The sequence below is a fragment of the Myxozyma melibiosi genome (genome assembly GCF_037950935.1).
Source record: "Myxozyma melibiosi strain Phaff 52-87 chromosome Unknown BZA70scaffold_13, whole genome shotgun sequence".
In the NCBI taxonomy this organism is placed as follows: domain Eukaryota; kingdom Fungi; phylum Ascomycota; class Lipomycetes; order Lipomycetales; family Lipomycetaceae; genus Myxozyma; species Myxozyma melibiosi.
The window spans coordinates 422,198-446,983 of record NW_027042927.1 but is presented as its reverse complement, the minus strand read 5'-3'; the positions used below and the strand labels follow the sequence as shown (position 1 = coordinate 446,983).

At 51.0% G+C, this 24,786-nt stretch overlaps 13 protein-coding genes across 13 annotated transcripts; 7 read left to right on the top strand and 6 right to left on the bottom strand.

Moving 5' to 3' along the window:
* Positions 1 to 304: 304 nt before the first annotated feature.
* Positions 305 to 1,783, top strand: BZA70DRAFT_241726 (putative exopolygalacturonase X; the record flags this gene model as incomplete). The annotated part of the gene is made up of 4 exons (XM_064910542.1): positions 305 to 623; positions 679 to 1,104; positions 1,161 to 1,507; positions 1,565 to 1,783. 4 exons carry the CDS (start codon positions 305 to 307, stop codon positions 1,781 to 1,783), a joined length of 1,311 nt encoding a protein of 436 aa, XP_064766274.1.
* Positions 1,784 to 1,926: 143 nt separating this feature from the next.
* On the top strand, positions 1,927 to 4,048 carry BZA70DRAFT_85802 (adiponectin receptor protein 1). Its single transcript, XM_064915478.1, has 2 exons — positions 1,927 to 2,277; positions 2,361 to 4,048. Exons 1-2 carry the CDS (start codon positions 2,089 to 2,091, stop codon positions 3,603 to 3,605), a joined length of 1,434 nt encoding a protein of 477 aa, XP_064766273.1. The 5' UTR covers positions 1,927 to 2,088; the 3' UTR covers positions 3,606 to 4,048.
* Positions 4,049 to 4,379: 331 nt separating this feature from the next.
* On the top strand, positions 4,380 to 6,340 carry BZA70DRAFT_284184 (pyridoxal-dependent decarboxylase). The gene is made up of 2 exons (XM_064913564.1): positions 4,380 to 4,864; positions 4,941 to 6,340. Exons 1-2 carry the CDS (start codon positions 4,492 to 4,494, stop codon positions 5,978 to 5,980), a joined length of 1,413 nt encoding a protein of 470 aa, XP_064766272.1. The 5' UTR covers positions 4,380 to 4,491; the 3' UTR covers positions 5,981 to 6,340.
* Positions 6,317 to 6,977, bottom strand: BZA70DRAFT_284180 (60S ribosomal protein L38-1). Its single transcript, XM_064913563.1, has 4 exons — positions 6,930 to 6,977; positions 6,823 to 6,863; positions 6,578 to 6,720; positions 6,317 to 6,507 (listed from the first exon to the last, which is right to left on the bottom strand). Exons 1-4 carry the CDS (start codon positions 6,933 to 6,935, stop codon positions 6,479 to 6,481), a joined length of 219 nt encoding a protein of 72 aa, XP_064766271.1. The 5' UTR covers positions 6,936 to 6,977; the 3' UTR covers positions 6,317 to 6,478.
* Positions 6,978 to 7,848: 871 nt separating this feature from the next.
* Positions 7,849 to 10,494, top strand: BZA70DRAFT_291672 (SNF2 family N-terminal domain-containing protein; the record flags this gene model as incomplete). The annotated part of the gene is made up of 3 exons (XM_064914318.1): positions 7,849 to 7,870; positions 7,933 to 10,222; positions 10,284 to 10,494. The coding sequence occupies 3 exons, from the start codon at positions 7,849 to 7,851 to the stop codon at positions 10,492 to 10,494; spliced, it is 2,523 nt and encodes an 840-aa protein (XP_064766270.1).
* Positions 10,495 to 11,216: 722 nt separating this feature from the next.
* On the bottom strand, positions 11,217 to 12,835 carry BZA70DRAFT_300163 (pyridoxal phosphate-dependent transferase; the record flags this gene model as incomplete). The annotated part of the gene is made up of 2 exons (XM_064914690.1): positions 11,217 to 12,544; positions 12,817 to 12,835. The coding sequence occupies 2 exons, from the start codon at positions 12,833 to 12,835 to the stop codon at positions 11,217 to 11,219; spliced, it is 1,347 nt and encodes a 448-aa protein (XP_064766269.1).
* Positions 12,836 to 12,966: 131 nt separating this feature from the next.
* On the top strand, positions 12,967 to 13,776 carry BZA70DRAFT_284171 (vacuolar protein sorting-associated protein 29). Its single transcript, XM_064913562.1, has 3 exons — positions 12,967 to 13,101; positions 13,164 to 13,178; positions 13,250 to 13,776. The coding sequence occupies exons 1-3, from the start codon at positions 13,054 to 13,056 to the stop codon at positions 13,748 to 13,750; spliced, it is 564 nt and encodes a 187-aa protein (XP_064766268.1). The 5' UTR covers positions 12,967 to 13,053; the 3' UTR covers positions 13,751 to 13,776.
* A 70-nt stretch (positions 13,777 to 13,846) lies between these two features.
* BZA70DRAFT_241756 (putative short-chain dehydrogenase) lies at positions 13,847 to 14,754 on the bottom strand (the record flags this gene model as incomplete). Its single annotated transcript, XM_064910544.1, has 3 exons — positions 13,847 to 13,933; positions 13,985 to 14,123; positions 14,177 to 14,754. 3 exons carry the CDS (start codon positions 14,752 to 14,754, stop codon positions 13,847 to 13,849), a joined length of 804 nt encoding a protein of 267 aa, XP_064766267.1.
* Positions 14,755 to 15,141: 387 nt separating this feature from the next.
* BZA70DRAFT_291668 (uncharacterized protein) lies at positions 15,142 to 16,689 on the bottom strand (the record flags this gene model as incomplete). The annotated part of the gene is made up of 1 exon (XM_064914317.1): positions 15,142 to 16,689. The coding sequence occupies one exon, from the start codon at positions 16,687 to 16,689 to the stop codon at positions 15,142 to 15,144; it is 1,548 nt and encodes a 515-aa protein (XP_064766266.1).
* Positions 16,690 to 16,950: 261 nt separating this feature from the next.
* BZA70DRAFT_85751 (uncharacterized protein) lies at positions 16,951 to 18,194 on the bottom strand. Its single transcript, XM_064915477.1, has 2 exons — positions 17,429 to 18,194; positions 16,951 to 17,370 (listed from the first exon to the last, which is right to left on the bottom strand). The coding sequence occupies exons 1-2, from the start codon at positions 18,057 to 18,059 to the stop codon at positions 17,096 to 17,098; spliced, it is 906 nt and encodes a 301-aa protein (XP_064766265.1). The 5' UTR covers positions 18,060 to 18,194; the 3' UTR covers positions 16,951 to 17,095.
* Position 18,195: 1 nt separating this feature from the next.
* On the top strand, positions 18,196 to 19,071 carry BZA70DRAFT_85666 (uncharacterized protein). The gene is made up of 3 exons (XM_064915476.1): positions 18,196 to 18,687; positions 18,751 to 18,906; positions 18,967 to 19,071. The coding sequence occupies exons 1-3, from the start codon at positions 18,323 to 18,325 to the stop codon at positions 19,055 to 19,057; spliced, it is 612 nt and encodes a 203-aa protein (XP_064766264.1). The 5' UTR covers positions 18,196 to 18,322; the 3' UTR covers positions 19,058 to 19,071.
* A 553-nt stretch (positions 19,072 to 19,624) lies between these two features.
* Positions 19,625 to 20,881, top strand: BZA70DRAFT_297387 (uncharacterized protein; the record flags this gene model as incomplete). The annotated part of the gene is made up of 2 exons (XM_064914563.1): positions 19,625 to 20,057; positions 20,115 to 20,881. The coding sequence occupies exons 1-2, from the start codon at positions 19,694 to 19,696 to the stop codon at positions 20,879 to 20,881; spliced, it is 1,131 nt and encodes a 376-aa protein (XP_064766263.1). The 5' UTR covers positions 19,625 to 19,693.
* A 744-nt stretch (positions 20,882 to 21,625) lies between these two features.
* BZA70DRAFT_269474 (uncharacterized protein) lies at positions 21,626 to 23,998 on the bottom strand (the record flags this gene model as incomplete). Its single annotated transcript, XM_064911216.1, has 2 exons — positions 21,626 to 23,500; positions 23,570 to 23,998. The coding sequence occupies 2 exons, from the start codon at positions 23,996 to 23,998 to the stop codon at positions 21,626 to 21,628; spliced, it is 2,304 nt and encodes a 767-aa protein (XP_064766262.1).
* Positions 23,999 to 24,786: the final 788 nt, after the last annotated feature.

The following is a 24,786-nucleotide window of genomic DNA, read 5'->3' as shown; positions in this document are numbered from 1 at the left end:
ATCGTGTCGATTATGGCATCGTTGTGTGGGGGGAGCCCTCCCCTCCCGTCGACACTGCAAACCCTACTTCATCGCGTTATTGTGGTATTAGCCGGTTAGGCTCACACTTGTTACCGGTTATTTGCCGTCGGTCTACTTGACATCTGTATCGTCATCATCTGCATCTATTCACGATCTACTTGTATTGGACTGCGGGGAAGTTCGGGATTGGCCTCAGCCGATCATGTATGTAGACATATATATAGGTCTTTCCAGCGGTCTGCAAGGATTCTGTAGACAGCTTTAAATCACAGTAGCATCTATGATGGTAAATACAGCTATTTTGATCTATACTATCGCTCTCTGGCTCGCATATGCAACAGCCAGCTTGTCGTTCGACAGGAGCCATTTGCAGCGCGGTCACTCTATCGCCCCGCATCCTCCATTCAAGCCGTTTCCCCAGACACATCCACGCACAAAGACATGCAAGGTAAAATCTCATGGGGATGGGTCCGATGACTCGCACTTCATTCTCTCTGCTTTGGAGAAATGCAATCACGGAGGAAGAGTTGTTTTCTCGAGCGATGAAACGTATACAATCGGGGCGCCGTTGGATCTGACGTTTCTGGACAAGGTTGATATCGGTGAGATAACACTATTTTCAATCATGAGAAAAGCCAGCGCTGATTATAATTGTAGTTATTGACGGAGAGATCATCTTCACCAATGATACCGACTACTGGCAAGAAAACTCATTCAAGTTTGACTTTCAAGACTCGACCACCTTTTTCAAGCTTGGCGGCCACGATGTCAACGTGTACGGAGACGGCGAGATCAACGGTAATGGTCAGGCTTGGTATGATCTGTTTGCTTCCAACAAGACAATCCTGCGGCCGATTCTCATCGGTATCTTTGGGTTAGAGGGCGGCACGATTGGTCCTCTCAAGTTGAGATATAGTCCGATGTGGTATATCTGGGTCAGTGACTCTCAGGATGTCATATTCGACGGGATTGATATCACCGGATTCAGCAATAACAAAAACACAGCCAAGAACACCGACGGTTGGGACACTTATAGGAGCGATAATATTGTCATTCAGAACTCAGTGATCAATAACGGGGACGGTATGTACTTGCCGCTAAATGCTAGAAGACTAGCTAACACAAGGTGATACTTCTAGACTGTGTCTCTTTCAAGCCCAACAGTACAAATGTGCTGGTTCAAAATCTGCATTGCAATGGCTCGCATGGGATATCGGTAGGCTCGCTGGGGCAGTATATTGGCGTCACCGATATAGTTGAGAATGTGCTTGTATCGAATGTCGCAATGTCAAATGCATCGGATGGTGCAAGGATCAAAGTATGGCCGGGCGCGGATCCGACTTCGACTGCGACTGATGTCGGCGGGGGCGGTGGATATGTACGCAACATCACATATGACGGGATGACGGTTTCGAACGTCGATTACGCGATCGAGATCACGCAGTGCTATATGCAAAAGAATTTCACAGCTTGTAGTCTGACTACGGTGAGTTGTGTATTCGTTTTAGCTGGCAAAACAAGATGGCTGATGAAGGAGGAATAGGCGAGCCTGATCATTGAGGATATATGGTTCAAAAACTTCTCTGGCACGACGTCCTCAAAGTACGGTGAGGTTGTAGGAACTCTGGTCTGCTCCAGTCCTGATGTCTGTAATGAGATATATGCGGAGAACATAAGCGTTGTTAGCACGGCTGGAACGGACTTGTACACGTGCTACAACATTGACGAGAGTGAACTTGGGCTGGAGTGCGAGGCGCCTTGAGGACGAGAAGCGGTCGTTGTTGTCCGTTGTTGTTGTTGTCAGTGAGAGAGTTTAATCTTGTCCGTAATCAGCTAGCTCGTTATGACTAAGTTCAGGGGTCTGGTGAATATTTGATTAGTGAAGCGATAAGTCGGCTGGCGCGGCCCAACTAACCCCAGCCTCGATCTGGACCTGCGCTCTGAATTCTCCCTCGCATTGGCTACCCTGCCGCACTTCTTTCTTCCTGCTATTCTTCTATCACCCCCGCCAACTCCACTCTTTCCCTCCTCTACTCTTGCATCTGTTTTGCTCTCTAGAACAGCACAATGTCAGACTTTGCGGAATTGCCGGACGTGGAGCCTGTGAGCATGCTCACCGGGGTCACAACCCCTTTGCTACAAGGCCTCGAGCCCTTATCGTCTTCTTTCACTTCGCGTCGTCGCCATTCCTTCCATTCCCACTCCAAGAAGTCTTCTTTTGACTCTGAGTCTATTGAGGAGCTTGCGTTGTTGAAGGTTTGTAATTCCTCTTTTTTCTTTTCGACTGTCTGTGTTTTTTTCTTTTTTTTCATATGTGTGGCTAATCTTCTTATATTCAGCTCGATCTATTCCTCAGTCACCTCGAACAACGTCTCGAAGCGCTCGAATCCTATGGCTCCACCAAACTCAACCAGCTAGACGCAGGTCTCTCAATCACATACCAGACCCTTCTCTCCGTGCGTGAGTCTTGTGGCCGTCTGGGAGGCGAGGTCATTGGCGAGAGCTGGCGTCGTGGAGAGGCCATTGTTTCAATCCTCGAGAAGCAGTACACCGAGTCTTGGGTTGCTCGGGGATCTCTGCCGTCAAAAGTCAGCGCAGGCTTGCGGTTTCTGGAGCAGAAGCTTGCTGATTTAGAAGTTCAGTGCTACAGCTCTCTCAACGAGACTATGAAAGATGTGGATTCTAAAATCAACGAGCGGGTGGATGCTATCGATAGAAGTATTGAAGCTGCGCTGCGGATTGCGCGAGAGAGACTAATCACATACGAGGAATTGCCCGCTGGATGGCGTGAGAACCCCTACATCTGCCGGGGATATCGATTCTGCGCAACGTATTCAGAGTGCGTTGTCAGTATGTTCAAGGTTCATAACGAGACCTGCAACATATGGACTCACATCATTGGATTCGTGATGATGCTCACGATTGCGCTCTACTATTATCCCGCAACCCCTCTGTTTGCGACGATGACAACATACGACAAAGTCGTCTTTGGCATCTTTTTGTTTGCAGCGCTAAAGTGTCTTCTCACGTCGACTATTTGGCACACTTTTAACAGTATCGGAGTTTTGGAGCACAAGCAGAAATTTGCATGTGTGGACTACACCGGTATTTCAATCCTTATTGCATGCTCAATCATGACGACCCAGTATACGTCTTTCTACTGCCAGCCCACGATGCGTATGATCTACATGGGTGCGACTGCAATTCTGGGACTTATCGGGGTCGTGATGGCGTGGCAGCCGTTCTTCGACAAGCCAGAGAACAGGTGGCTGCGCGCAACATTTTTTGTGTGTCTTGCACTGTCTAGCGGGCTCGTGCTTGTCCAGCTCTCGTTCGAGCGAGGACTGATAAACACTCTGTCATTCTACTTTCCAGTGTTGAAGAGCCTGTTGTGCTATGGCGCCGGCGTGCTTGCCTACGGTTTCCTGTTTCCCGAGTGTCTTTGCCCCGGTGGTATTTTTGACTGGATTGGCGCGTCGCACAACCTGTGGCATATTGCGGTTGTCGGTGGAATCTACTACCACTACACGGCCACGCACCAGTTCTTGACCAATGCGAACGAGTTCAGCTGTGCAGCGAGATGATGCAGCAAGATATAAAAGAGGTGAGAGAATAGCTGAATGTGATTTTCCACCTCACTCGAGACGAGCGAGAACGGTCTCATGGAATTTGTTTGGGTTATATTTTGATACATATTTACACGGGGAGTACTTTCTACATTTGTTTTTATTTTTGGTAAACTCGCAAGATCGCGATACAAAACTTGCATTTATTTCATTTATTGGTGTTTTATTGGATTCTTTTCATCTTTTTTTTTTCATTTTGTTCTCGCTTTTATGAATTTATGAGTGACTCGTACATTGGATGTGAATCAAGGCTTGTGACAGTCTTGTGTTGACTCAAACAATACAACCAATCTGATAATTTAGATTCCTTTACATTCACAATAAATTCCATCTTATTTCTCTATTCAATTGCTGTCTACCGCCTCTTGTATGAAACATGATATTCACATGATATCAGACATCTTATTGGGTAGGGCTGGTAATGACGTCGGTGGCACGGTGCTCGTCAGTAATTTCCGCGACAGGCTGGGTTAGCCACTTTTCTATGCCTTGCTGAGACTGCATATTCAAGTCCAACAAGGCATAGACGTACAATTGGTTATTGTTATGTTCCTGAATCAAGATATATCATGTACAGCAGGTGAACAAGGCGGGGACGGAACAAAGAGCGAGAAGCACAAAGATGAAAGGCCGTCGAGCCAGTGGCAAAGCCAGCACCGCCACATGAGGCGCACGCACACCGGCTCTCAAGTTTTTTCCTGCTCGCTTTCTTTCTTCTCTTCCTTCCTCTTCCTCATCTTCCCGCCACGCAACCTCAGTCCGTCCTCTATCCGCTCAGTGCTTGTCGTCCGAGCACTATAATCATCTCCTGCCGCTTGAAGTCCGCTACTTTTTTTCTACGTCGATGACCGAAGTCGCGCGAAATGCTTTGTGTGCCCCGTCCTTGAGTGCCCACACGTACGATGTTTTTACCGAAGACATCGACATCAAAATGACCTACGATCCGATTCCCGGTATTAAACCCGCCTCTATCGCTCCTCTCACCCCTCCTTCCGGCGACTCTGACGATCCTCTCGAATCGCACGCTGTCGCAGCCTCTGGATCCATCTTCGGACAGGCGCTCATTTCACGTGCCTTGCGTAACCGAGTCGACTACATCGACACCGACTCTTGCGATGCCGGCGGAGAAGACTCTTTCTTTGTCGCCGACATTGGTGAGGTCTATCGTCAGCACGTCCGCTGGAAGCTCAATCTTCCTCGCGTCGAGCCTTTTTATGGTAATGTTTTCTATTTTGTCTTTTTCGAAATTTTGCCTTGTTCGAATCGGGCGCATGCTAATACTCCCCGATTCAGCCGTGAAATGTAACCCGGACATGAAAGTTCTCAGACTGCTCGCGCGCCTTGGAACCGGTTTCGACTGCGCTTCCAAGAAGGAAATGGAACTTGTCATGGGCCTTGGTGTCTCTCCTTCTCGCATTGTTTATGCGCATCCTTGCAAGGCTGCCTCGTTCGTGCGCTACGCCGCCGAGCGTGATGTCAAGAAGATGACGTTTGACAACGCCGAAGAGCTCTACAAGGTCAAGCGCTACTTCCCCGACGCCCAGCTTCTCTTGCGCATCGTCACCGACGACACCGGCGCCTTGTGTCAGTTCTCGATGAAGTACGGCGCACCGTTGCAGTCTGTCGAGTCTCTTTTGCGATTGGCTAAGGAGCTCGAGCTCAATGTCATTGGTGTCTCTTTCCATGTCGGATCTGGAGCTTCGGGCGGCGATGCCTTTGTCGACGCTGTTCGCAACGCGAGCAAGGTCTTTGACCAGGCTGCCTCGCTCGGCATGACTTTGTCCACTCTCGATGTCGGCGGAGGTTTCTCCGACGACAACTTTGAGGACATTGCTTCCGTCCTCGGACCCGCGATCGACGCCTACTTCCCTCCTTCTGTCCGCGTGATTGCTGAACCCGGTCGCTACTATGTGGCCTCGGCATTTACGCTGGCGTCTCATGTCATTGCCCGTCGTGAAGTGCCTCAGCTCAACAACATCATGCTGTACCTTAACGACGGTGTTTATGGAAACATGAACTGCATTCTCTTTGACCATCAGCACCCGGTCGTCCGTGTCTTGACCCACGGATCCCGTTTCATGTACGGTCAGCCTGACAACTGCAGCGGGCCCGTCACAGCCTCGGTCTGGGGACCCACCTGCGACGGCATCGACTGCGTGACCAACGAGTGCCACCTCCCTTATGCGCTCGAAGTCGGCGACTGGGTTTACTTTGAAAAGTTCGGAGCCTACACGATGTCTGCGGCCACTGGATTCAACGGATTCAACAGCCAGTGCGACGTGATCTATGTCTGCTCAGAGAGCGGCGCGGCTTCCCTTCTTGAAGAGTGCTGAGGTGCTTATAAAAGTTGTTACTTTGTATATGTTTGATTGGCGACGATCAAGTAGAAAGAAATTCATAAATCCTCATCTTAGATAGAAATTTCTTTCGTTGCACATCAAGAAGTCTTTTGTCTTGTTTGTTCTTGTTTTGTTTAATAGTTGGGTAACGGTATGGTACGTGTTTGTATTATAGATCTGTATTTGAGATCTGTTTTGGGATTTTCCTCAAAAGAATTTGCTTTTTATTACCAGAGTTGTTGGTTCATTGTTTACGGGTGGAATAAAAAGCGCATGCTATAGCTACTCTAATCTTGCAGTAATTCTACGAAACTTTTGAGACAATGAAAGTCTGGAAGCACACGACTCTATTCTGATTAAATCCTATAATTACAAAACCATTCTCATAGCCGTTTTTCGATTCTCGTCACGTTTGTGGTGAAGAAAACAATGCACTGTAAAAGACTCCGATTTTTGATTGATTTTATTTTTGGTCCTATCGACTTAGAACATTTAGTTCTTGATCTCGGTAACCTTGAGTCCTATAGATGATTGACGAGTTAGCGCCAATGCTATGATAGATTCGGCTCTTTCAGAAATACTGGAACGTACCAGGAGGAAGCGACTGGGTGAGCTTCTGGGCCTTCTGGGCGTCGTTGAGGACGAGGGTGTAGAGGTAACGCGAGTTGCGGAGCTTGAACTTGATCAACTTGCTGCCGTTCTTCTTGATGCCAGCGGACTTGGCATCTTTTCTTCTATATCAAACAAAACCATCTGGATTAGCCACCGTCCTGTGTCTGCTGCAACCGTGTTTATGCTCGGATTGTCATCTAGATTATCGACGCTGGAGAACTAACCTGGCGAGCTCGAGGAACTGCTTGATATCCTTGATTTCTTTCTGTAATAATAGTTAGTCTCATATTCTGAATACAGCAATATTATCATCATAACAGCAAATACGTACAGGCATTGTGTCGTGTGGTATATGTGAGGAGTACTGGATCTCTAAACAAGACTGTGCTAACAAAATCTCCACTGCTCTCTCGCGGCCGGGCAGACAGCAGAATTGGGAGGTTAGCAAAAGCAGTCACGCACAACAAAAGTAGGGTTGTTAGGGTTGTGGCTGATGCAACTACTTGCTTAGACATCATATTGAGTAGGGTTAGTCATCACTTTCTACCGCCGCGGGCTTATGGCGCGACGTCAGCACGTGACCAGGCGTCGTCGGCGCGCGCGTCGGCCCAATTAGGCATTCTGATAAATCACCACCGCTTCATCTCCTCCCATCATCACCAGCCATCGCTCATCCATTCGAGTTCACTGCATCTGTGTTTCAGTCTTTAGAGGTTGTTTATAAACGCTATAGAATCGTGCTTCTTGATACATATAGCATCATGCCTTCTAGAACTACAAGAGCGAGTCTGTCTTCGGAGCTTGGTTCCGGAACCACGACGCCCCCCGTGTCAGCCAGTCGCAGGCAATCCAGAAGACTGTCAGCTCTGGAGTCTTCTCCTCCTGACGAGAGCTTGGGTAATGATGGAATTACGAGAGATTCAAGCGGGCATATTTTAGAGGTCGATGATAGCGAGGCAGATGATGAGATTCTTGCGTCAAGCACGTCTACCCTGTATTGTCTACATCTTCACCAGCTGTGTACTAACCTCGTTATTCAGGTCCAGTGCTTTCGAGTCGCAAAAGAAGAGGTATGTATTGTTCTCTGTTTATGTTTTCTTATTTCCTGTCGTTTAGAGTGGTATTTGCTAACAATTTCCCCAGCGGTGGCAACGCCGAAGAGAGCTCCGGCCACACCGGCGATTACATCCGCCATCTCTTCTTCGCGGAAATATAAGCAAGCAGAGGTTCCAGACAGTGAAGATCCCATGATGAACGACGAAATGGATTCACGTATGCTTCCTAGCTTGCTTTTGCTTACAAAACTGGACTAACTGAGTTATTGACAATCATAGATGTCGATGTCAGTGGTGGCGAACTCAGCTCAGCATCGAAACGCCGCAGAGTCACGCGAACGACGAGCAGTCCAATTCAAAAGGGAAAAGGAAAAGTGGCTGCAGTAATCAAGGAAGAAGAAGAAGTGGTTGATTTAAGTGAGAGCGAGTTTGAGGATGAGAGCGACGGAGGCGGGTTCATCAAAGATGACTCGGACTCTGACGCGCTATTGAAGACCGCGGCTGCGAAAAGAAAGACGAATAAGCGGAAAGCGCCGGCAAAGAGTGCGACGCCGGTACGGAAAGCAAGAGCGAAGAAGCCGATAGTGATTGCGTCTGACGAGGACGAGGCAGAGTCGTCTACTGCTGCGGCGCGACGAAGAGCGCGCGCGGGTAATGGGGATCTGGACGCACTTCCTGACGACTACTCTGATGATGAGGTGATTAGTGTCGAGAGTAAGTCTGATTACTCTGACGATGAGGAAGAGCCTGAAGAAGAGGAAGAAGAGGTTGATGGCGCTGCGGCCGCTCCGAGAAGACGCAGAGGGCAGGGGCGGTCTGCGCTGAGTTATAATCAAAAGACGCGCGAGGCGCTATACAATTGCCACCCAGCTCTCAAGACTATCTTTAACGAGCTTGATGCGATGCCTAAGCGAGAGATGGTGCAGGTTGAGCAGCCAGAGGAGCTCACGATCAAGCTGCTGCCTTTCCAGCGCGAGGGATTGCATTGGCTGGTCGCACAGGAGAATTCAAAGTACCACGGAGGAATTTTGGCGGACGAGATGGGAATGGGAAAGACTATCCAGACTATCGCGCTGCTGCTTTCGGAGCCTAGAGGCAAGCCCAATCTTGTTGTCGTTCCGACGGTTGCGATTATGCAGTGGAAGCAAGAGATCGAGAGCAACACGGCCGGCAAACTGACGACGATGGTGTATCACGGCGCGTCGAGAACTGAGGATCCCAAGAAATTAGAGGCGGTTGATGTGATTATCACTTCGTACAATGTGCTCGAGTCGGTGTTCCGCAAGGAGCACATGGGATTCAGACGGCGCGATGGAGTTTACAAGGCGCGAAGTGCGTTGCACGCAATCACATACCACCGCGTGATTCTCGACGAGGCGCATAACATCAAGGAGCGACAGTGCAATACTGCAAAGGCAGCGTTTGCGCTCAAGACCGAGCGTCGGTTATGTCTGTCGGGCACGCCGCTGCAGAACCGCATCGGCGAGCTGTATTCGCTGATTAGATTCCTGCGAATCGAGCCGTTCAGCAACTACTTCTGCAAAAAGTGTCCGTGTACGTCGTTGGATTGGATGTTTTCGGATAAGCGAACGTGCGACCAGTGCGGACACAAGCCGATGCAGCACGCGAATTGGTTTAACACGGAGCTTCTGAAGCCGATTCAAAACTCTGCGACGCAGGAGGCGCGGCAGGCAGGCATGATGAAACTGCACAGTATTTTGCGGCATACGCTGCTGCGCCGAACGAAGCTCGAGCGGGCGGACGATCTCGGACTGCCGCCGCGGATTGTGGATGTGCGTCGAGATCGGTTCAACGAGGAAGAAGAGGATCTGTACCGCAGTATCTATTCGGATGGTAAACGGCGGTTTAGTTCGTATGTGGCGCAGGGAGTTGTGCTGAACAATTATGCGAATATCTTCACGCTGATTACGCGGATGCGACAGATGGCTGACCATCCGGACTTGGTTCTGCGTCGGCATGGGGCGGATAATGCGGAGGACACGACGCTTGTGTGCAAGATATGCGATGACGAGGCGCAGGAGGCGATTCGGGCCAAGTGTCATCATGTCTTTTGTCGGCTGTGCATTCGCGAGTATGTGGAAGGGTTTGATGAGGCGGATACGACGCAGACGCTGGAGTGCCCAGTGTGTCATGTTGCGCTGGTGATTGATCTTACTGCGCCGGCGTTGGAGGTCGACGAGGAGACGCTGAAGAAGGGAAGTATAGTGAACCGGATTGATATGAGCAACTGGCGGAGTTCGACAAAGATCGAGGCGCTGGTGGAGGAGCTTTATAAGCTGCGGAGCGACCGGCAGACGATCAAGTCGATTGTGTTTTCGCAGTTCACGAGCATGTTGGATTTGGTGGAGTGGCGGCTGCGACGGGCGGGGTTTTTGACGGTGAAGTTGCAGGGTAGTATGACGCCTACGCAGAGAGACAACTCGATCAAGTATTTTATGAATACGCCTAGCGTTGAGGTGTTTTTGGTGTCGTTGAAGGCGGGCGGAGTTGCGCTGAATCTGTGTGAGGCCAGTCAAGTATTTTTGCTTGATCCGTGGTGGAATCCAAGGTGAGTGATATTATTGTTTTATTATTGTTGATGGAGGAAACTTGCTAACGATGTTAAATAGTGTGGAATGGCAATCCGGAGACCGAGTACATAGAATCGGACAGCATAGGCCGGTGCGGATCACGAGGTTGATTATTGAGGACAGTATAGAGTCGCGAATTATAGAGTTGCAGGAGAAGAAGGCGAATATGATTCGGGCGACGATTGAGAGCGATGATTCTGCGATGAATAGGCTTACGCCTGCTGATCTTGAGTTTTTGTTCATGAATTAGAGTAGTGAGAGAGCGAATGTAACTACTGTGAAGATATAGATAAGTCTTTAGATCTGTTTAGTAGAATAAAAGAAATGTTGATGATTACTGTAGTCAGAATCCAGATTTGTTGAGTAGAATATCATGTAGAATAAAAAATGTTGGTAACTACTGTAGTCCGGAAATCTATAGACAAGAAACCCAGATCTGTTGAGGAACGCGACCTTCTTTACCAACTCTTGACATTCTTTCTACCTAAATCGACGCAAACTCCGACAGATAAAAGTCGTGTTAAGGTCGGATAGGCGGAAAGAAGAGAAGAGGGAAAGAGAGGTTGTTGATGTTGCGACGATTCATGATCTTTGTGTTCATTGTGAGAACGAAAGAGTATCTGTTCGCGCGAGGAGATGAGAAGAGTGATGATGAAACGAATACTGGAGTATAATATTAGATTGAATTTTTGTATGTATTGAATAGCCGTGTATTGGTAGTTGTATGTAATAAGTAGATGTATATGATGAATATCAACTGGAAGTAGAGTGATGAGAGGAGAATAATAATTTGGTGGGTGAACTTTATTGCTCTCAGATGATTACTACGACGATTAAATCTCAATAATTAACATAAATACAACTTCAACAAGCATAAATATAGAAGGAATGAATATTTTAGGAATGTATTTTATTCAAAAGATCATAACTAGACTAGGACAAATTTATACAAATAAGTCTACTTTTAAACACCTAAAAAGTGTAACCGCACTCCTTCAAAGAGTCCTTGATGGCATTCAAAGCCAAGGTAAAGTCCTCGCGGTCCTCACCGATGGCAGAGACACCCATGTGTCCGATTCTGAAGTACTTTGTCGCAATGTCCTTGTGGAGGCCGCCGGCGAGGACGATGTTGCGCTTGGCGACCTTGGGGAGAAAGTCCGGGAGGGTGACGCCTTCGGGGACGTAGACGGCGGTCATGCCGTGGGCCTGGTAGCCGGGACGGACGGCGACCTGCTTGAGGCCGTAGGACTCGATTGTTTCCTTGACGTGGGTCGACATCTTTTCGTGGGCGGCGAAGCGGTCCTCGAGCGGGATGGCGAGGATCTGCTTGAGGGAGGCGAGGAGGGCGTGGATGTTTTGCACGGGCGGGGTGGAGAAGTAGGACGCCTTCTTTGCCTCGTAGTTTTGCATGACGGGGAGCCACTTGGAGAGGGAGGCGTAGTAGGAGCCGGGCTTGGCCTTGCGGGATTTGAAGACATCGAGGGCGCGGCCGGAGGCAATGAAGATCGAGAGACCGGCGGGGACGCCGATTGCTTTCTGGGGCGCGGTGAGGACAAAGTCGAGGTCCCATTCGTCGAAGCGGATTTCCTCGACGCCGACGGAGCAGACGCCGTCGACGATAATGAGGGTGTTGGGGGACACCTTGCGGACGAGGGCGGCGATGGTCTTGATGTCGGAGAGCACGCCGGTGGAGGTGTCGACGTGGGTGATGGTGATGACCTTGTAGAACTTGGACTTGAGGGCGGCCTCGATTTGGTCGAGCGGGACAATATCACCGATAGGGGCCTTGAGCTGGGTGGGGACGCCGCCGTAGGTGTCGATGCAGTCGGCGAAGGAGTCGGCGAAGTAGCCGGTGTGGAGGACGAGGGCGTCCTCGCCGGGCTCGATGAGGTTCGAGGCGACAAAGTCCCAGCCGAGGGTGCCGGCGCCGGCGATGGCGAAGGCCTGCGCGGACTTGTCCGTGTTCATGAAGAGCTGGCGGAGGAGGGCGAGGGCGTCGCCGAAGACGGAGACGAACTGGGGGGAGACGTGGGACTGGGAGGGAGTGGCCATCGCCTGGAGGACCTCGTCGGTGAACTCGACGGGGCCGGGGATGAGGGTGAGGGGGTGGGCGGCCTGGGTGGAGACGGGCATTTTCGAGTGAGTTGAGGAGGAAGTTGTTGAAGAAGAAGAAGCAGAAAAAGGTGAAATGTGTTGCGATATCAAATTCAGTCGGCGGATAGCAGACATGTTCTGTCTTCGCGTGGTGTCGAAGATGGAAATTTTGCCCCGGGGCGTTGTCGTCGGGGGCGTCGCTAGCGCTGGGTGGGGTCACGTGGCGATTAGTGCGATTAGTAATCTCACCAGATAAGATAGAGAATATAGACGATGAGTAGTAGAGAAGTATAGTAGTAGATTAGTAGTAATTAGATATAATAGAATAGAGAATAAACAGTAATAGAAGAAGGAGAAGAAACAGACAGGGACATGTTGAATGTTCACTTAACAAAGCAGCGCCTTATCGTCCGCTCTCTCTGCTCTCTCCTCTCTCTGTCTGCTATCTGACAACAGTTCTGATCAATTAAACAGCTACTTTGACTGCAATTGTCCATCTTCTAATTCACTCAACTACAACACCCCATCTCCTCTCTAAACCGGACCAACTACTAATATTTGCCAGTGTTAATATCAACTAGACTCACAACGTGACTCAATCACAATTTGTGACCCGATAGCATCGACCGAATCTGATACAGAGCAGGCAACGTTCACAGGTCCTGTTAACCAGTCATCCAAGTTCAATTCCTTTGTTTATATTCCAATTGCAGTTATGTTGGTGCTTGCAATCGGTGATTTACATATTCCTGACCGGGCGATGGTGAGTATTTACGATTTATTTGTCTGTCTTTGCGCTGTGTGCTGAATACTGACTCTATCTAGGAACTTCCGCCAAAGGTATACACATCTGATATACCAACACTACTTCCCCCCTCCTTCTCACTCACTAACAAACAATCAACAAACAGTTCCGGAAACTCCTCGCGCCCGGCAAAATCTCCCAAATCCTCTGCCTCGGCAACCTCACCGACCGCGAAACCTACGACTTCCTCCGCTCCGTCTCGCCAGACCTCCAAATCGTAAAGGGCGAGTTCGACCTCTCGCTCTCGCTCCCGCTCTCAAAAGTCGTCACCCACGGCAGTCTGCGCATCGGATTCACTCACGGACACACCATCGTTCCTCCCGGCGACTCGGACGCGCTGTTGATCGCCGCCCGGCAGATGGACGTCGACGTGTTTATCTGGGGCGGAACCCATCGCTTTGAAGCCTACGAGCTCGAGGGAAAGTTCTTTATCAACCCTGGTTCTGCGACCGGTGCGATTTCGAGCGGATGGTGGGCCGAGGGTGAATCCCCAGTACCCAGTTTTGTGCTCATGGATGTCCAGGGAACTGTCCTTGTGTTGTATGTCTACCAGTATATCGATGGCGAGGTTAAGGTCGAGAAGGTCTCTTACCGCAAGGGTGGTTAATGTACAGCGTTTTACTACTTTCTTACTACTTTATAATTTGGTATTGTATTTATAAGACTCGTTTAATACATTGCATCTGTGTCTTTCTAAATTTACTCAAATCCACTGACCGCCATCAATCGTAATGCTCTCGCCGGTGATGCTGTCATTCTTTGCCAGCATCACGTAAATAAGCGCACAGTTCTAGATAATATCAGTATCTTGTCACTCTATCTCAAAGACAGATGAACTCACCTCCAAAGTAGACACAGTCTTGAGCACCGTCGTATCGACAATCGCCTTAAACCTCTCCTCGCCAAACTGAAGACCCCACTCAGTAGGAAGAACACCGGGTTTAACCGCATTGATTCTAATCTTCGGACCTTGGTGTTTCCTATACATCTCTTAGCACAATACCTCATCACCATAAAATAGAACAACACTCACGCCATACACCTCATCAGGTGCAGATTAGCCGCCTTGCTAACACAGTACGCCAGCGAACTTCCCCCGGGATGTTCCCCCGCGACCGAACTCGTGAGCAGCATGAACCCCCCACACTCGCCCATCCCGGCCTTATCCTCTCTCTCGCGCTTGAGTTCGCGCAGAAGCACGTACGGCGACTTCACATTCACAGCCATGCACTTGTCAAAGTCCTCGCAGGTGACGTCGTCCAGGTCCGCGATGTTTGAGAACCGCGTCCAGCCCGCGTTTGCGATGCATCCGTCGATGCGTCCGCCGAAACCCCATTCTTTCGAGAGCGAGATTGCCTCCGCCACAAGACGCACGTTGTCGGCTTCCTCGGCGCAGTCGGCTTTGATGAACTCGACCTTGAGCGAGGGGAACGACGTGCGCAGCTTGGATAGGGTGGAGGAAACACGCTGAAGCGAGGCCGCGGAGGTCGATGGAGATGAGTTGAGGATCAGGTGGCAGCCTTCTGCGGCGAATGCGTGGGCGAGAGCAGCGCCGAGACCGGCTGAGGCGCCTGTAATCAGCACGACTTTGTCTTTCAGAGAGTAGACCATTGTTGTTGTTGATAGAGAGGAGTTGAGTTGGTTGAAGTAGAGGCCTGGGAGAAGTCGTGGATGGACTCTGTCTCCGATGGGAACAGAATTACTCCGCCTTTAATCAAGAATAATCAAGAATAATTGTAATAATACACACTAGCAGCGACTATATAATCAACAGTATTTTATATAATAACAAAAGCAGTAGAGAAATATAAAACTAAAACACTATAATACTCTGATGATATAACTAAACAACCTTTCATCATAAAAATCCCAATTTCCCGTAACTAATAGATACTACTGTAATCTTTCGTGAGTAGAGTTATAACAACAACAACACTAATAAATAGATATAAATAATAATAATAAAACACCTCGCTATAAATTCGAAAAACATATCAATCAATTGAAGTTTGCAAGAATCCGGATCCCGCTACCCACAGGCCGGTCCCGCGTCTGCTGCCCGTTGCCCTGCTGACTGCTATCCTTCATCGACTCCTGCATCATCTTTTTGAACTTGGCTACCGAAGGTAGCTTCATCTCCTCCTTTTTACGCACCAGCACGTCCTCGATCTCGTCCACGTCCGACGCATCCGATTCACCCGCAAACAAGTGGCCCCGCGGGTCCCGCTTAACAGACTCCCGCACCATGTCGTCCAGGTCTTGGATCTCCACTTGTTTCCGCTTCAGCAGTCGCGATAAATGGCGTGTCGCTGGCGCTGGAATCTCCGGTGATGCGTTCGGCGTCGCCGTTTGCTGTGGCTGTGGCTGTGACTGTGGTGCCGGTGCACTCTGTACAGCTGCCGCTGTCGTCATTTTGTTGTTCTCGCTCTTCTCTGTCACGCCCACTGCCGACATATCCACAGATGGCACATGCCGTGGGATCTGCTCGAGCCCAACCTCCTCATTCGGAGGCGTGATCGGGTGACTAAGGAAGCTAGAGTCGCTCCCGTCCTTTGCGCTCGCAGGCGTCGACGCCGTCGGCGTGGAGGTTGCAGCCGTTGCCGTGCTTGCTTTCGCCCACGGGAAGCTTTTGGCGTCGTAGGTCCGGCTTTGGCAGGTCGTCGACGGATCAAGCACGGGTTCGGTGATTGGCGCTGGTGTCGAAGGAGGCACGGATCCAGGGATTGTCTTGCCTGCTACTGACGATCGGCTGTTGCTGCTGCTGTTGTTGACGGCAGCCATTGCGGAGAATGGCGAGGACGAAACCGCGCCGGCGCTGAGCTGCATGTGCCGCCGGTGTCTGAAAGCACCTAATCCGATATCATCCTGATCTTCCTCATCGAGCTCGACTCCACACATCTGCGCCGCGTTATCGTGCGACGAAAACTCCCGCGAGTGCGAGATGCGGCAGTGGTTGATGAAGCCCTGCGCGGAGCCGAACGACACGCGCGAGCAGTCCGAGCACACCAGACGCACGAGAATGCCGTCCTGCCGACGGTAGATGCAGCCCGTGGGTGGCGGGTTGCCGCCGACGGTGGTGGAGTGGTACTGCGGGAGGTGGATCCGCGACGAGAGCAGCGACGCCGATCTGGGCGCGTCAGCCGCGGAGGAGGCAGTGGAGGAACTCCTGTCCGCGTCTGCGGCCGAGGGGTCTGCGGGCGCGGAGTAGCGGCGGTCAGGAAGGAGGTACTGGGCGTAGTGTTTGGCAAAGTCGTCGGGGTCGTCGTTGGCGAGCATCTTTCCGGCGCAGCGCCGCAGCTGGAGCATCATGATGTGCACCTTTGCGATCTCGTCCTCGATGACCGCGAGCTCGCGGTGCTTGAGGAGGATCTCGAGGTCGAACTGCGAGCGGATGACGTCTTTGGCCGAGGGCGTCGGCGCGGGAGGGAGTGTGGAGGGCGAGGGAGCGAGGGTCATGGGCGCGGAGGGGGTGGAGGAGGATTGTTGTTGCTGGGCCGGCAGCACGTCCGCGACATTGCACTGTCTCTGGGCGGCGGCAATGGGCATCTTCGGTCTCCGATGGGGTTTGTTCGCCATATCAGCAGGATATCGAGGACCGGTGAAGAGGAGGAGGAGAAGGAGCAGAAGTGACGAAGGGAAGCCGCGAGAAGCCGTCGGGGCAGCGCAGACAGGGGGGATCCCCGGAAGATCGACCCAGAACAAGAGACTGTGTGGCGGTGTCCGCGTGACTCCTAAAATGGGACGCTCTCCTATCTCCGTGGCGGTGCGGGCGCAGTGCTCGCTGACGTGGCTTGATCGCTCGCGTGCGCGATGACGTCGAGAGAGAGTAGATAGTAATAGAGAAGAGAAGAATTGCAAGAATATCAAGAATATAAGGATATCATAATATCAACATTGCAATAGTAGCAAGAATAGCAAGGGTATAGCAAGAACAAAAGAATAAAAACAGCAACTACTCTACATTATCACCACCTCGTCTCGCTCTCTTCCCCGTCCTCAGCCGTGTCTGCACAACACTACTCAGTCCTCTCGTCCCTCGATTTGTCGTGGTCGTCGTCGTGGTTGTTGCAGTCGCTGCACTCTTCGTCGTCGTCTCCGACCTCCCAAGACTCATCAACGGTGCATTCACAATGATGTCATCCTCGTCGCGGTGAACAACCATCTTCGCTCGTCTCGCTGGTCCCGCTGGTGCCAGCCGCGGGATCGTCGTCCTAAACACGCTGTCGCCTGCTCGACGTTAGTTTATCTTCTCCCTCGCGACCTCAATTTCTTGCACCAAGACTACTCTTTGCAAACAAACCCTCGCCGATCTTCTTGCTCTGCTTCTTTATTATCTCTCGTGGCGGCGTCGATGTGGCTCTCGGAGGACTCAGTCCTATCGCAGACAGCGAGTGCTCTGAAGAGCCTTCTTTTCCCTGACTCAGTATCCGAACCGTCTTCGCTTTCGCTTTCTTTGGTGATCTCGATCCGTCTCCCGTCCATGTCTCGTTCACGTGTTCTTTCAATGCCGTCTTCAGCTCCTTCTTTGGCTCGGCAAACAGTCTACGTCTCGGAAGCGGGTTCTCGTTGAACGACGGCGACGAAGGAGTCGACTCTGACTGCGCAGAAGGCGATGGCGAGGGAGACGCATCCGCCTCAACAGCCATTTTCAGTCGTTTATTCTGCTCCTTCGCGTCTGCTTCGGTCTTTCTGAGTCGTTTGTTTGATTCGTTTCCGTGCTTGTTTGATTCGTTTCTGTGTTTGTTTGACTGGTCTCTGTAGATCGAACCGTCACCGGCACTTGCCGCCCTCGTTAGTCGCTGCGACTGCTGCTGTCGTCTGTCTGCTATCGCTGCGTTTTTCTTCGAGTACGTGATTTTAGGCGGCGCGTGCGTGCTCGTGAATGACTGCATCGTCATGTCGGTGTCTTCTGCCATTGTAGAGATGTGAGTGGTAGAGAGTAGATCGTAGCGTAGTTTAGTTATAAAGCTGTAGGTACTAATAATATCACTTCTGAATCATTCACTGACCAGAGCTATTACAATACACTAAAGAATCAAGTTCAACAGCAAAACTGTGGAAGCGAGCGAGATCAGATATCAAATAGACGCGTGTCGGGTTAGGGCGGAGGAGAAGCAAAGGGATTTTAACACTCACTCAACTCAACCTAACAAGCACCGCAGCATCGCCAACAGCAGCAATGGAGAACTACCAACTACTAAAGGTCATAAAGAAAACCAATCGCCTGCAAGCAATTGCCCTTGTTACGGACTGGTTTGATCCCGTGCATCGTGTGAATCAGCGGGCAAACGGAGGGGATTTCAACCCGACATTCACCGTCGAGGGCGCGGGGCCTGATATCGCGAAAGCGGTCGGCATTGTCGGGGCTGCAGCACGCGAGTTGGCAAATGTGTACGGCAGGACAGTGTATCAGCATAACATTCTGTCGAGCGAGAAGAAGAAGATTAGGACTGATGGGCAAGGTACGAGGAAGAGGAAGAGGAGGAGGAGCCATGAAAAGAAAAAGGCAAAGTTCTGGAAGATCAAGAACAAGAAGAAGGACAGGTATGACGCGATTATTTATATTGTTTGCATATCTTATTCTATTTTGGTGCTGACGTCTATCAGAACTCCGGAGGAGCAAGCAGAACTACACGATAAGATAGTAGAGAAAAGAAAGAAACTGGAAGAGGAGAAAGGGCAAGCTCAGCCAGTTTCTGACGACAGCGATGATGGTTTCGTCTCCTCGTCAGAATTAGAGTCTGATGACGAGAATACGAAAACGTAAGTCTACTGCTGCTGTAAAAACTGTGCTGTATCTGTTGATGCTGATCTAAGATATAGGATCACTATTCCGGTGCTAAGGATGACGCTGGCTTTCTCGCGAATCCCCCAGCCGGACTGCACAATTCAGACACACTCTTCTCGTATATAACAACAAACAAGACAGAAGCGAAAAAAAGCTATAAGGTTGATGAGGGATAACTTGACAGTCGGGTATTAACAGCCGTGCGTTTGCGGTGTGATTTGAAAAGGTATTGGAGCCCGCCCAAAAGCCACTCTGAGCGCGCTTTAGTTCTCTGCTCGTCGTCTAATGGACCAGACTTTAGCGTCTGCGCGAGCTGCGTACGGGAGTCTGCCGAAAGGGACTCCCAGTACCAGGCGCGTTCGGCGACACGGTAATCCGCGTCGTTCTGCACATCCTGCACGTCTTTACTACCGCTACTAGTACCACATTTGCTATCAACCAGAAGCGCACAGTGGGTTTCCCACAGCGTCTGCAGGAGCGACTCGGAATCCGGAGTAGGCAAAGTCGGCATTATCTCTAGCGGGTGGTGACAATGTTTCAGCGAGCCAGCGGTTTGAGATCGGTCCAGGGGCAGGATTAAAGTTTAACTGTTAAGATTGCTATTTTTGGCCCAATTTTGTGTCGCACCTGTGCGCCTTTTGTGCGGCTCTGTGCTCCCCCTTCCTCCTCATCTATCTTTATCTTCCTTTTTTTCTCTCTCCCCTCCTTCTCTTAAAACCTCCTAGAGCTTCCGTCTGGTTAAAATACTTTGTTCACCAAGAAATGGAAAAAGAAACGCTTCCGTCCCACGAAACCGTCCTCTTCCGCATCAGACTTGTATCAAATGGCGCATACCTCCTCCACACCCCGGTCTACGCCGCAAGCCTCTCAAGAACAACCGGCCTGCCCATCCTCTCTCCCGACGCAGACCCGTTCCTCTCCTTACTCCAGCTCACCCGCAACTCGGGCGTCGGTCTCTTGATTGATGGCAAGGCTGTTAGAACCAGATCGCAGCTCAATCGGCTCGTCGCGCTCGGCAGGTTCGGACGCAAGCCAGCGGCGGTTATGCCGATCTCGAGAAATAGTACTACTGCGCTTGCCAATGCGGTCAAGAAGCGGAAACTCCCTGTCTTTGATGTGCTCTATGGTATGTCTTTTTTATAACTACTGTGGTGTTTTCTGAACATGTTCTAACGGATCGCAGTTGAATATGACGAAACCGATCTCACCTCTGCATCTTCCCTCTCTTCCCTCTCTTCCTCCTCCTCCTCTTCATCATCCTCCTCCTCCTCCTCCATCCTCCACCGCCTCGCTCACCGCAGGTCCAAGACCCCGGTGCGCAAGTACGCATCAGACTACACAGACATGGAAGGCGGCTCCGTGATCGACACCGATCTTCTCTTCCGCCGCGCAGGCCTGCCCGTTCCGCGCGCCGTGGCCGAGAAAGCGATCGCGCTCGCCGAAGCCGAGCTGATGGACTGCGCCATGCCTCCGTTCCAGCGCGAACCCGTGCTTCCTCTCCGTCGGCCGCGGTCGAACGCGAGCACGATCTCCTCCTGCTCGTCGTCGAGTATCGACAGTCGTCGCAGCAGCGGCATCAGTCGACGCAGCAGCACTGTCGTCTTCAGCCTCGGCTGCGCGGCCGACGCCGGCGAAGAGCTATTCTGGGACGACGAGTGCGAGCCGTCGTATATCCCGACCTCGCTGCCGCAGCTCAATCTCAAGGGTGTCAACCCGAGACGGCATTCGTCGTACATTCCCGCCGACCACGATGCGTCGCTGAAAAGCGCGTATGCGTTCAACGACTATGTGTTTAGTCGGCAACAGCAGCAACAGCAGCAGCAACAACTGCAGCAGAGGAGAAGTATGATTGCATCTACCCATCGGAGACATGGCAGTGCCTCGTCGATGGGCAGCGAGAGACGAACGTTGGCATTAATTTACGAGGAAGAGGAGGAAGATATGATCTAGTCCTAAAACGTGCTTTTTGTTTTTTCTGTGGTGTTTTTTTTCATGGTAATTCTTAATATCATCTGCATTATGCATGTTGTTTTTGTTTTATATTTGAGAGTCGGAGAAGCATTGGGTGAATTTTCTACATAATTGTAATAGCTGTGATGGTGTATCAGTGTAATAGTAATGCAAGTACTTGGTTACTCTTACAAAATTCGGGCAGCAAGAGCCGTGAGCCGTGCATGCCGAGGAGGAGCAAATCGGATTCCGTCTCGGCATCACATTCTGCTTCACACCCACCCACCCGCGTATTCACACCCCGAATCGTCCCTCCTCAACGCGCTGGTTGTAGTCACATGCCATGCTGTCACATCTACCACATCTTTTTGTATTTTTGTCGGCATCGAAGCAGCTAAACCTCTCGCAGACAGACTTTGGCTCCGTTACGTCATATTTACGTCATGACTAAATAGGTTTCTAAGCGAGAAGCTTGTAGCCAGGCACTGCTCCAGCAGCGCAAACAAAATAAACAAACGCTGAGAAGCTGTTTATTCCCGGCGCTGTCGCCAGATGAAATAAGTCTCGAGACAGTCTGAAGATGCGAGGCACCGTCGAGGGCGAGAAAAAGGTGTGGACGACCTGCCAGACTGGCGGGGTTGCGTACTTGCTTGCGTCATCGGCATTACTTGCTCTCCGACTTAATTCGACTTCATTCGACTGTTGTCGACTCGCCTATCGACATCCCCCACACCTCTCTCTCGTTCAGGTATACATGCTGTCGTTATACCTTCCGTCCGCAAAGAACTGCTCCATCCCCACAAACGGCGACTCGTCTATCAACCCAGTCCGGCGATCCTCGCTGTCTAGAACCGACGCCAGCATAGTCTCCACGTCGTTCCAGTAGTTTGCCAAATCATAGCGTGGCTCGGGCGCGCCGTCTTGCGCAATCCCACCGAAGGCTGCTGGCCAGCTGGATATTCGCTCCGGCGTCGAAATCGATAGGCTCGACGCGGCGGTGGACTCGCTCGCGGTACGGGCATCTGAAGACACGAAACCGGCTGTAGCGCTCGCGCTCGTTCTCGACATCTCGCTACTGCTCTCTAGTGCCCGCTGCGCCATAGCGTATAAATCCTCGAGTTTTTTCCATTGCGACTTTGAAAAATCGCTGTCGTCGTTAAATCCCAGCATTATCGAGTTTTGCATACATTCTCGCGCACTCTCAAGTCGCTCATCGATATTTTCAACGAACCTCTCTCGGGGCATCCCCGCGCACTCCAGGACTTCGTCGTACGTGACCCAGAGCTTGCGGTGCGGATTGTAGCATACATCCTTCAAAACAGTGATTATGGAGTGGAATTGCGGGTAGTTCGTCTCGTACCAGATCACCTCTGGGTGTGCCATCTCCGAGGTCTTGCAGTTGCAGAACTTGAGCACACGTAGACCCGACAGCACTGATTGCTCCCAGATCGACGCAGCTTCCGGATCTTCTGACGGTGCGGTCTGTGGTACGTTCAACGACGCGCACTTGAGTCGGTATTGATAGTTCAGCAACAGCAGCTTCGTCTTCTCATGCACAGTCGTCGTAATATATATCATGTACTCCTTCAACCAGCGCAGGCGGTCTATATCCGCCTCCTCCGAACGCTCCGAGAAAGTGAGCGAGGAGGCCTTCCGCACGTGCTCAAGATGCTGCTCCGATGACAGCTTCATCTGGTTTAGAACTGCCTCTAAGCGCTCCTCAGACGATTTAGAGCGCTCGAAATACTCGGTAATCTCATTTCGCGAGCAGATCGAGTACTGGACAGATAATGATGCAAGCATAAAAATTGCGTCCTCGTCCAGCATATCTCCAATCTTCGGCGGCGCCACGTCGTTAGCACGATCCTTCAGCGTTGGCGGAAGACCGCAGATAAACGCCGTCACCAGGTCAAGATATTTGAGATTGTACCAGATATTCCGCCTTAGCCGCATGTCTGACTCACTCATGCTCGCCTTGAACAGCTCCGGATCCCGATGTAAGCCCATGGTCTGCGCCGCCCGAATCAACAGCGAGATCAGACACGTCGCCGACGTGTCCGTCTCGGCCGGTCGGCAGGTTTGCAAACAGACCTCTGCCAAGAGCGAAATTAAAGAGGGTCGTTTAGCAAACTCGCAGATCTGAAGAGCGGACTCGCTCGCGCGTAGGTAGACCGCTATCTCGGCCTCGAGAGGGTCGTAGTCTAGCAGTCGCGGTGCGCCGCGGACATATCTCATTTTCGCACTCAAGGCTAATGAGCCACAGTAGAGCGTTGCGAATACCACTGCGAAGAAATGGGGGTGAACTTGTTTTGTCTCTGGTTGTTGTTGTTGCGCTTGCTGTTGTGCTTGCTGTTGTGGTCGCGCTTGCTGTTGCTGCTGCTGCTGCTGCTCCCGCTGCCGCCAAAAAGATGCGTACAGAGCTTTTAGATCCCGTCGCGCGATAATCGGGCTAAATGGTAGAATCCAATCACAGTAAAATTCAAAAACCGAGTCGCATGTTGCTCGTTCAGGAAGATACGATGCAAGCAACTGCTCGCGAAGCAGCACAAATTCACTACTCTCGCGGCTGCGGCGTACGCCGAAGGGGTCGCTTTCTCGTAAAACTTGGGCTTTTTGAATCTTCGCGATAACTTGTGGTTAGCAAAAACTATTCAAGCTTAACTGGGAATCGGATCAAAAGAGACTTACGTCTGGGAAAAAATGAGGCCAGAAAGCTGGGGTCGCGAAGCGCGCAACACCGGTCTCGGGATTTACAGCCAGCATGCCTGTATCTGTTCCTGCGCTGGCTGCCGCGTCCTCGTTCGCCGTTTTCTTCCGTTTAGATTTTGAGATACTGTCCGACCCGCTTTTTTGGCTGTCGTCAGCAACAGGTCTACTGATGCTGCTGCTCGTGCTGCTGTCGCCGGAGAGTTGATGCACCTCGCGCTTACTTGGCTGCTGGAAGTATTCACATTTATCGCCGCGCTGTCTGCAGGTCGAGCACTCTGGACGCTGGCGGTCACATTTTACGCGACGGATGGTGCACGATCTGCAGGTCGTGATTTTGCGACGGCGAGTTGGTCCGGCTTTGGAGCTGTTGCCGCTGCCGTTGTTGCCCATGAAGAGAGTCAGCTCCATTGTTACCCATTTCTATAAAAGACAAGCTGCTGGGATTATGCAGGTAAATGCAATATCAGATCAAAGAACAGAGTAGCACCCCGCAGTTCTTTAATGACTTTTCAGTATTAAATTCAGTCTCCAGCGAAGGTGTGTGTGTCGTGTTCCAGAAGACGGGATGGCAGGCGATGATCGGCTTTGCACTATCCGTGTTGGGAGAACTGACACTGACACGTGACCCATTACTAATGATTGACAGATATATCAGGTTAGGGCTATAAACCTTAATCACGGGCTCTTCCAAAGTTCCTCTCAACAGAGTCTCGAAATACTTCGCAGTTGTCTATTCCCGACACTGTCGCTGGATGAAGCAGGTTTCAAAACACTCTGAAGATAAGAGGCAGTGTTGAGGGCAACAAAGCGTTAGAGAGGACTCTTCCGTACTTTCTTGCATGCATCATCGGCAACACTTGCTCCGACTCGTTCAAATTCATCCGATTTTTATAACTCCCCCTCCTTCGGGTGTACATGCTGTCGTTATACCTTCCGTCCGCAAAGAACTGCTCCAATCCCACAAACGGTGACTCGTCTATCATTCCAACCCCGCGATCACTGTTGTCCAGAATTGACGCCAGCATCGACTCCACGTCGTTCCAGTAGTTTGCCAAATCATACCGCGGCTCGGACGCGCCGTCTGGGCAGTCCAGCCGTAGAATTCCGGTCCGCCAGGTGTTAGCTCCGGCGTCGCAAGCCATAGTCTCGTTACATAAGTGGACTCATTCACGCCGCCGACATCTGGCGCAGGGCCG

Bases quoted from the DNA above. Each gene is read 5' to 3' on its own strand.
- BZA70DRAFT_85802 (XM_064915478.1), top strand. From the start codon at position 2,089: ATGTCAGACTTTGCGGAATTGCCGGACGTGGAGCCTGTGAGCATGCTC. The intron at 2,278-2,360 runs GTTTGTAATTCC...TCTTATATTCAG, and splicing joins AGGAGCTTGCGTTGTTGAAG to CTCGATCTATTCCTCAGTCA.
- BZA70DRAFT_284184 (XM_064913564.1), top strand. From the start codon at position 4,492: ATGACCGAAGTCGCGCGAAATGCTTTGTGTGCCCCGTCCTTGAGTGCC. The intron at 4,865-4,940 runs GTAATGTTTTCT...TCCCCGATTCAG, and splicing joins TCGCGTCGAGCCTTTTTATG to CCGTGAAATGTAACCCGGAC.
- BZA70DRAFT_284180 (XM_064913563.1), bottom strand. The intron at 6,721-6,822 runs GTTAGTTCTCCA...TGTTTGATATAG, and splicing joins CAGTTCCTCGAGCTCGCCAG to AAGAAAAGATGCCAAGTCCG. The intron at 6,508-6,577 runs GTACGTTCCAGT...AATCATCTATAG, and splicing joins CACCCAGTCGCTTCCTCCTG to GACTCAAGGTTACCGAGATC.
- BZA70DRAFT_284171 (XM_064913562.1), top strand. From the start codon at position 13,054: ATGTTGGTGCTTGCAATCGGTGATTTACATATTCCTGACCGGGCGATG.
- BZA70DRAFT_85751 (XM_064915477.1), bottom strand. From the start codon at position 18,059: ATGGCAGAAGACACCGACATGACGATGCAGTCATTCACGAGCACGCAC. The intron at 17,371-17,428 runs GTAGTCTTGGTG...AACGTCGAGCAG, and splicing joins CGAGGGTTTGTTTGCAAAGA to GCGACAGCGTGTTTAGGACG.
- BZA70DRAFT_85666 (XM_064915476.1), top strand. From the start codon at position 18,323: ATGGAGAACTACCAACTACTAAAGGTCATAAAGAAAACCAATCGCCTG. The intron at 18,688-18,750 runs GTATGACGCGAT...GACGTCTATCAG, and splicing joins AAGAACAAGAAGAAGGACAG to AACTCCGGAGGAGCAAGCAG. The intron at 18,907-18,966 runs GTAAGTCTACTG...TCTAAGATATAG, and splicing joins GATGACGAGAATACGAAAAC to GATCACTATTCCGGTGCTAA.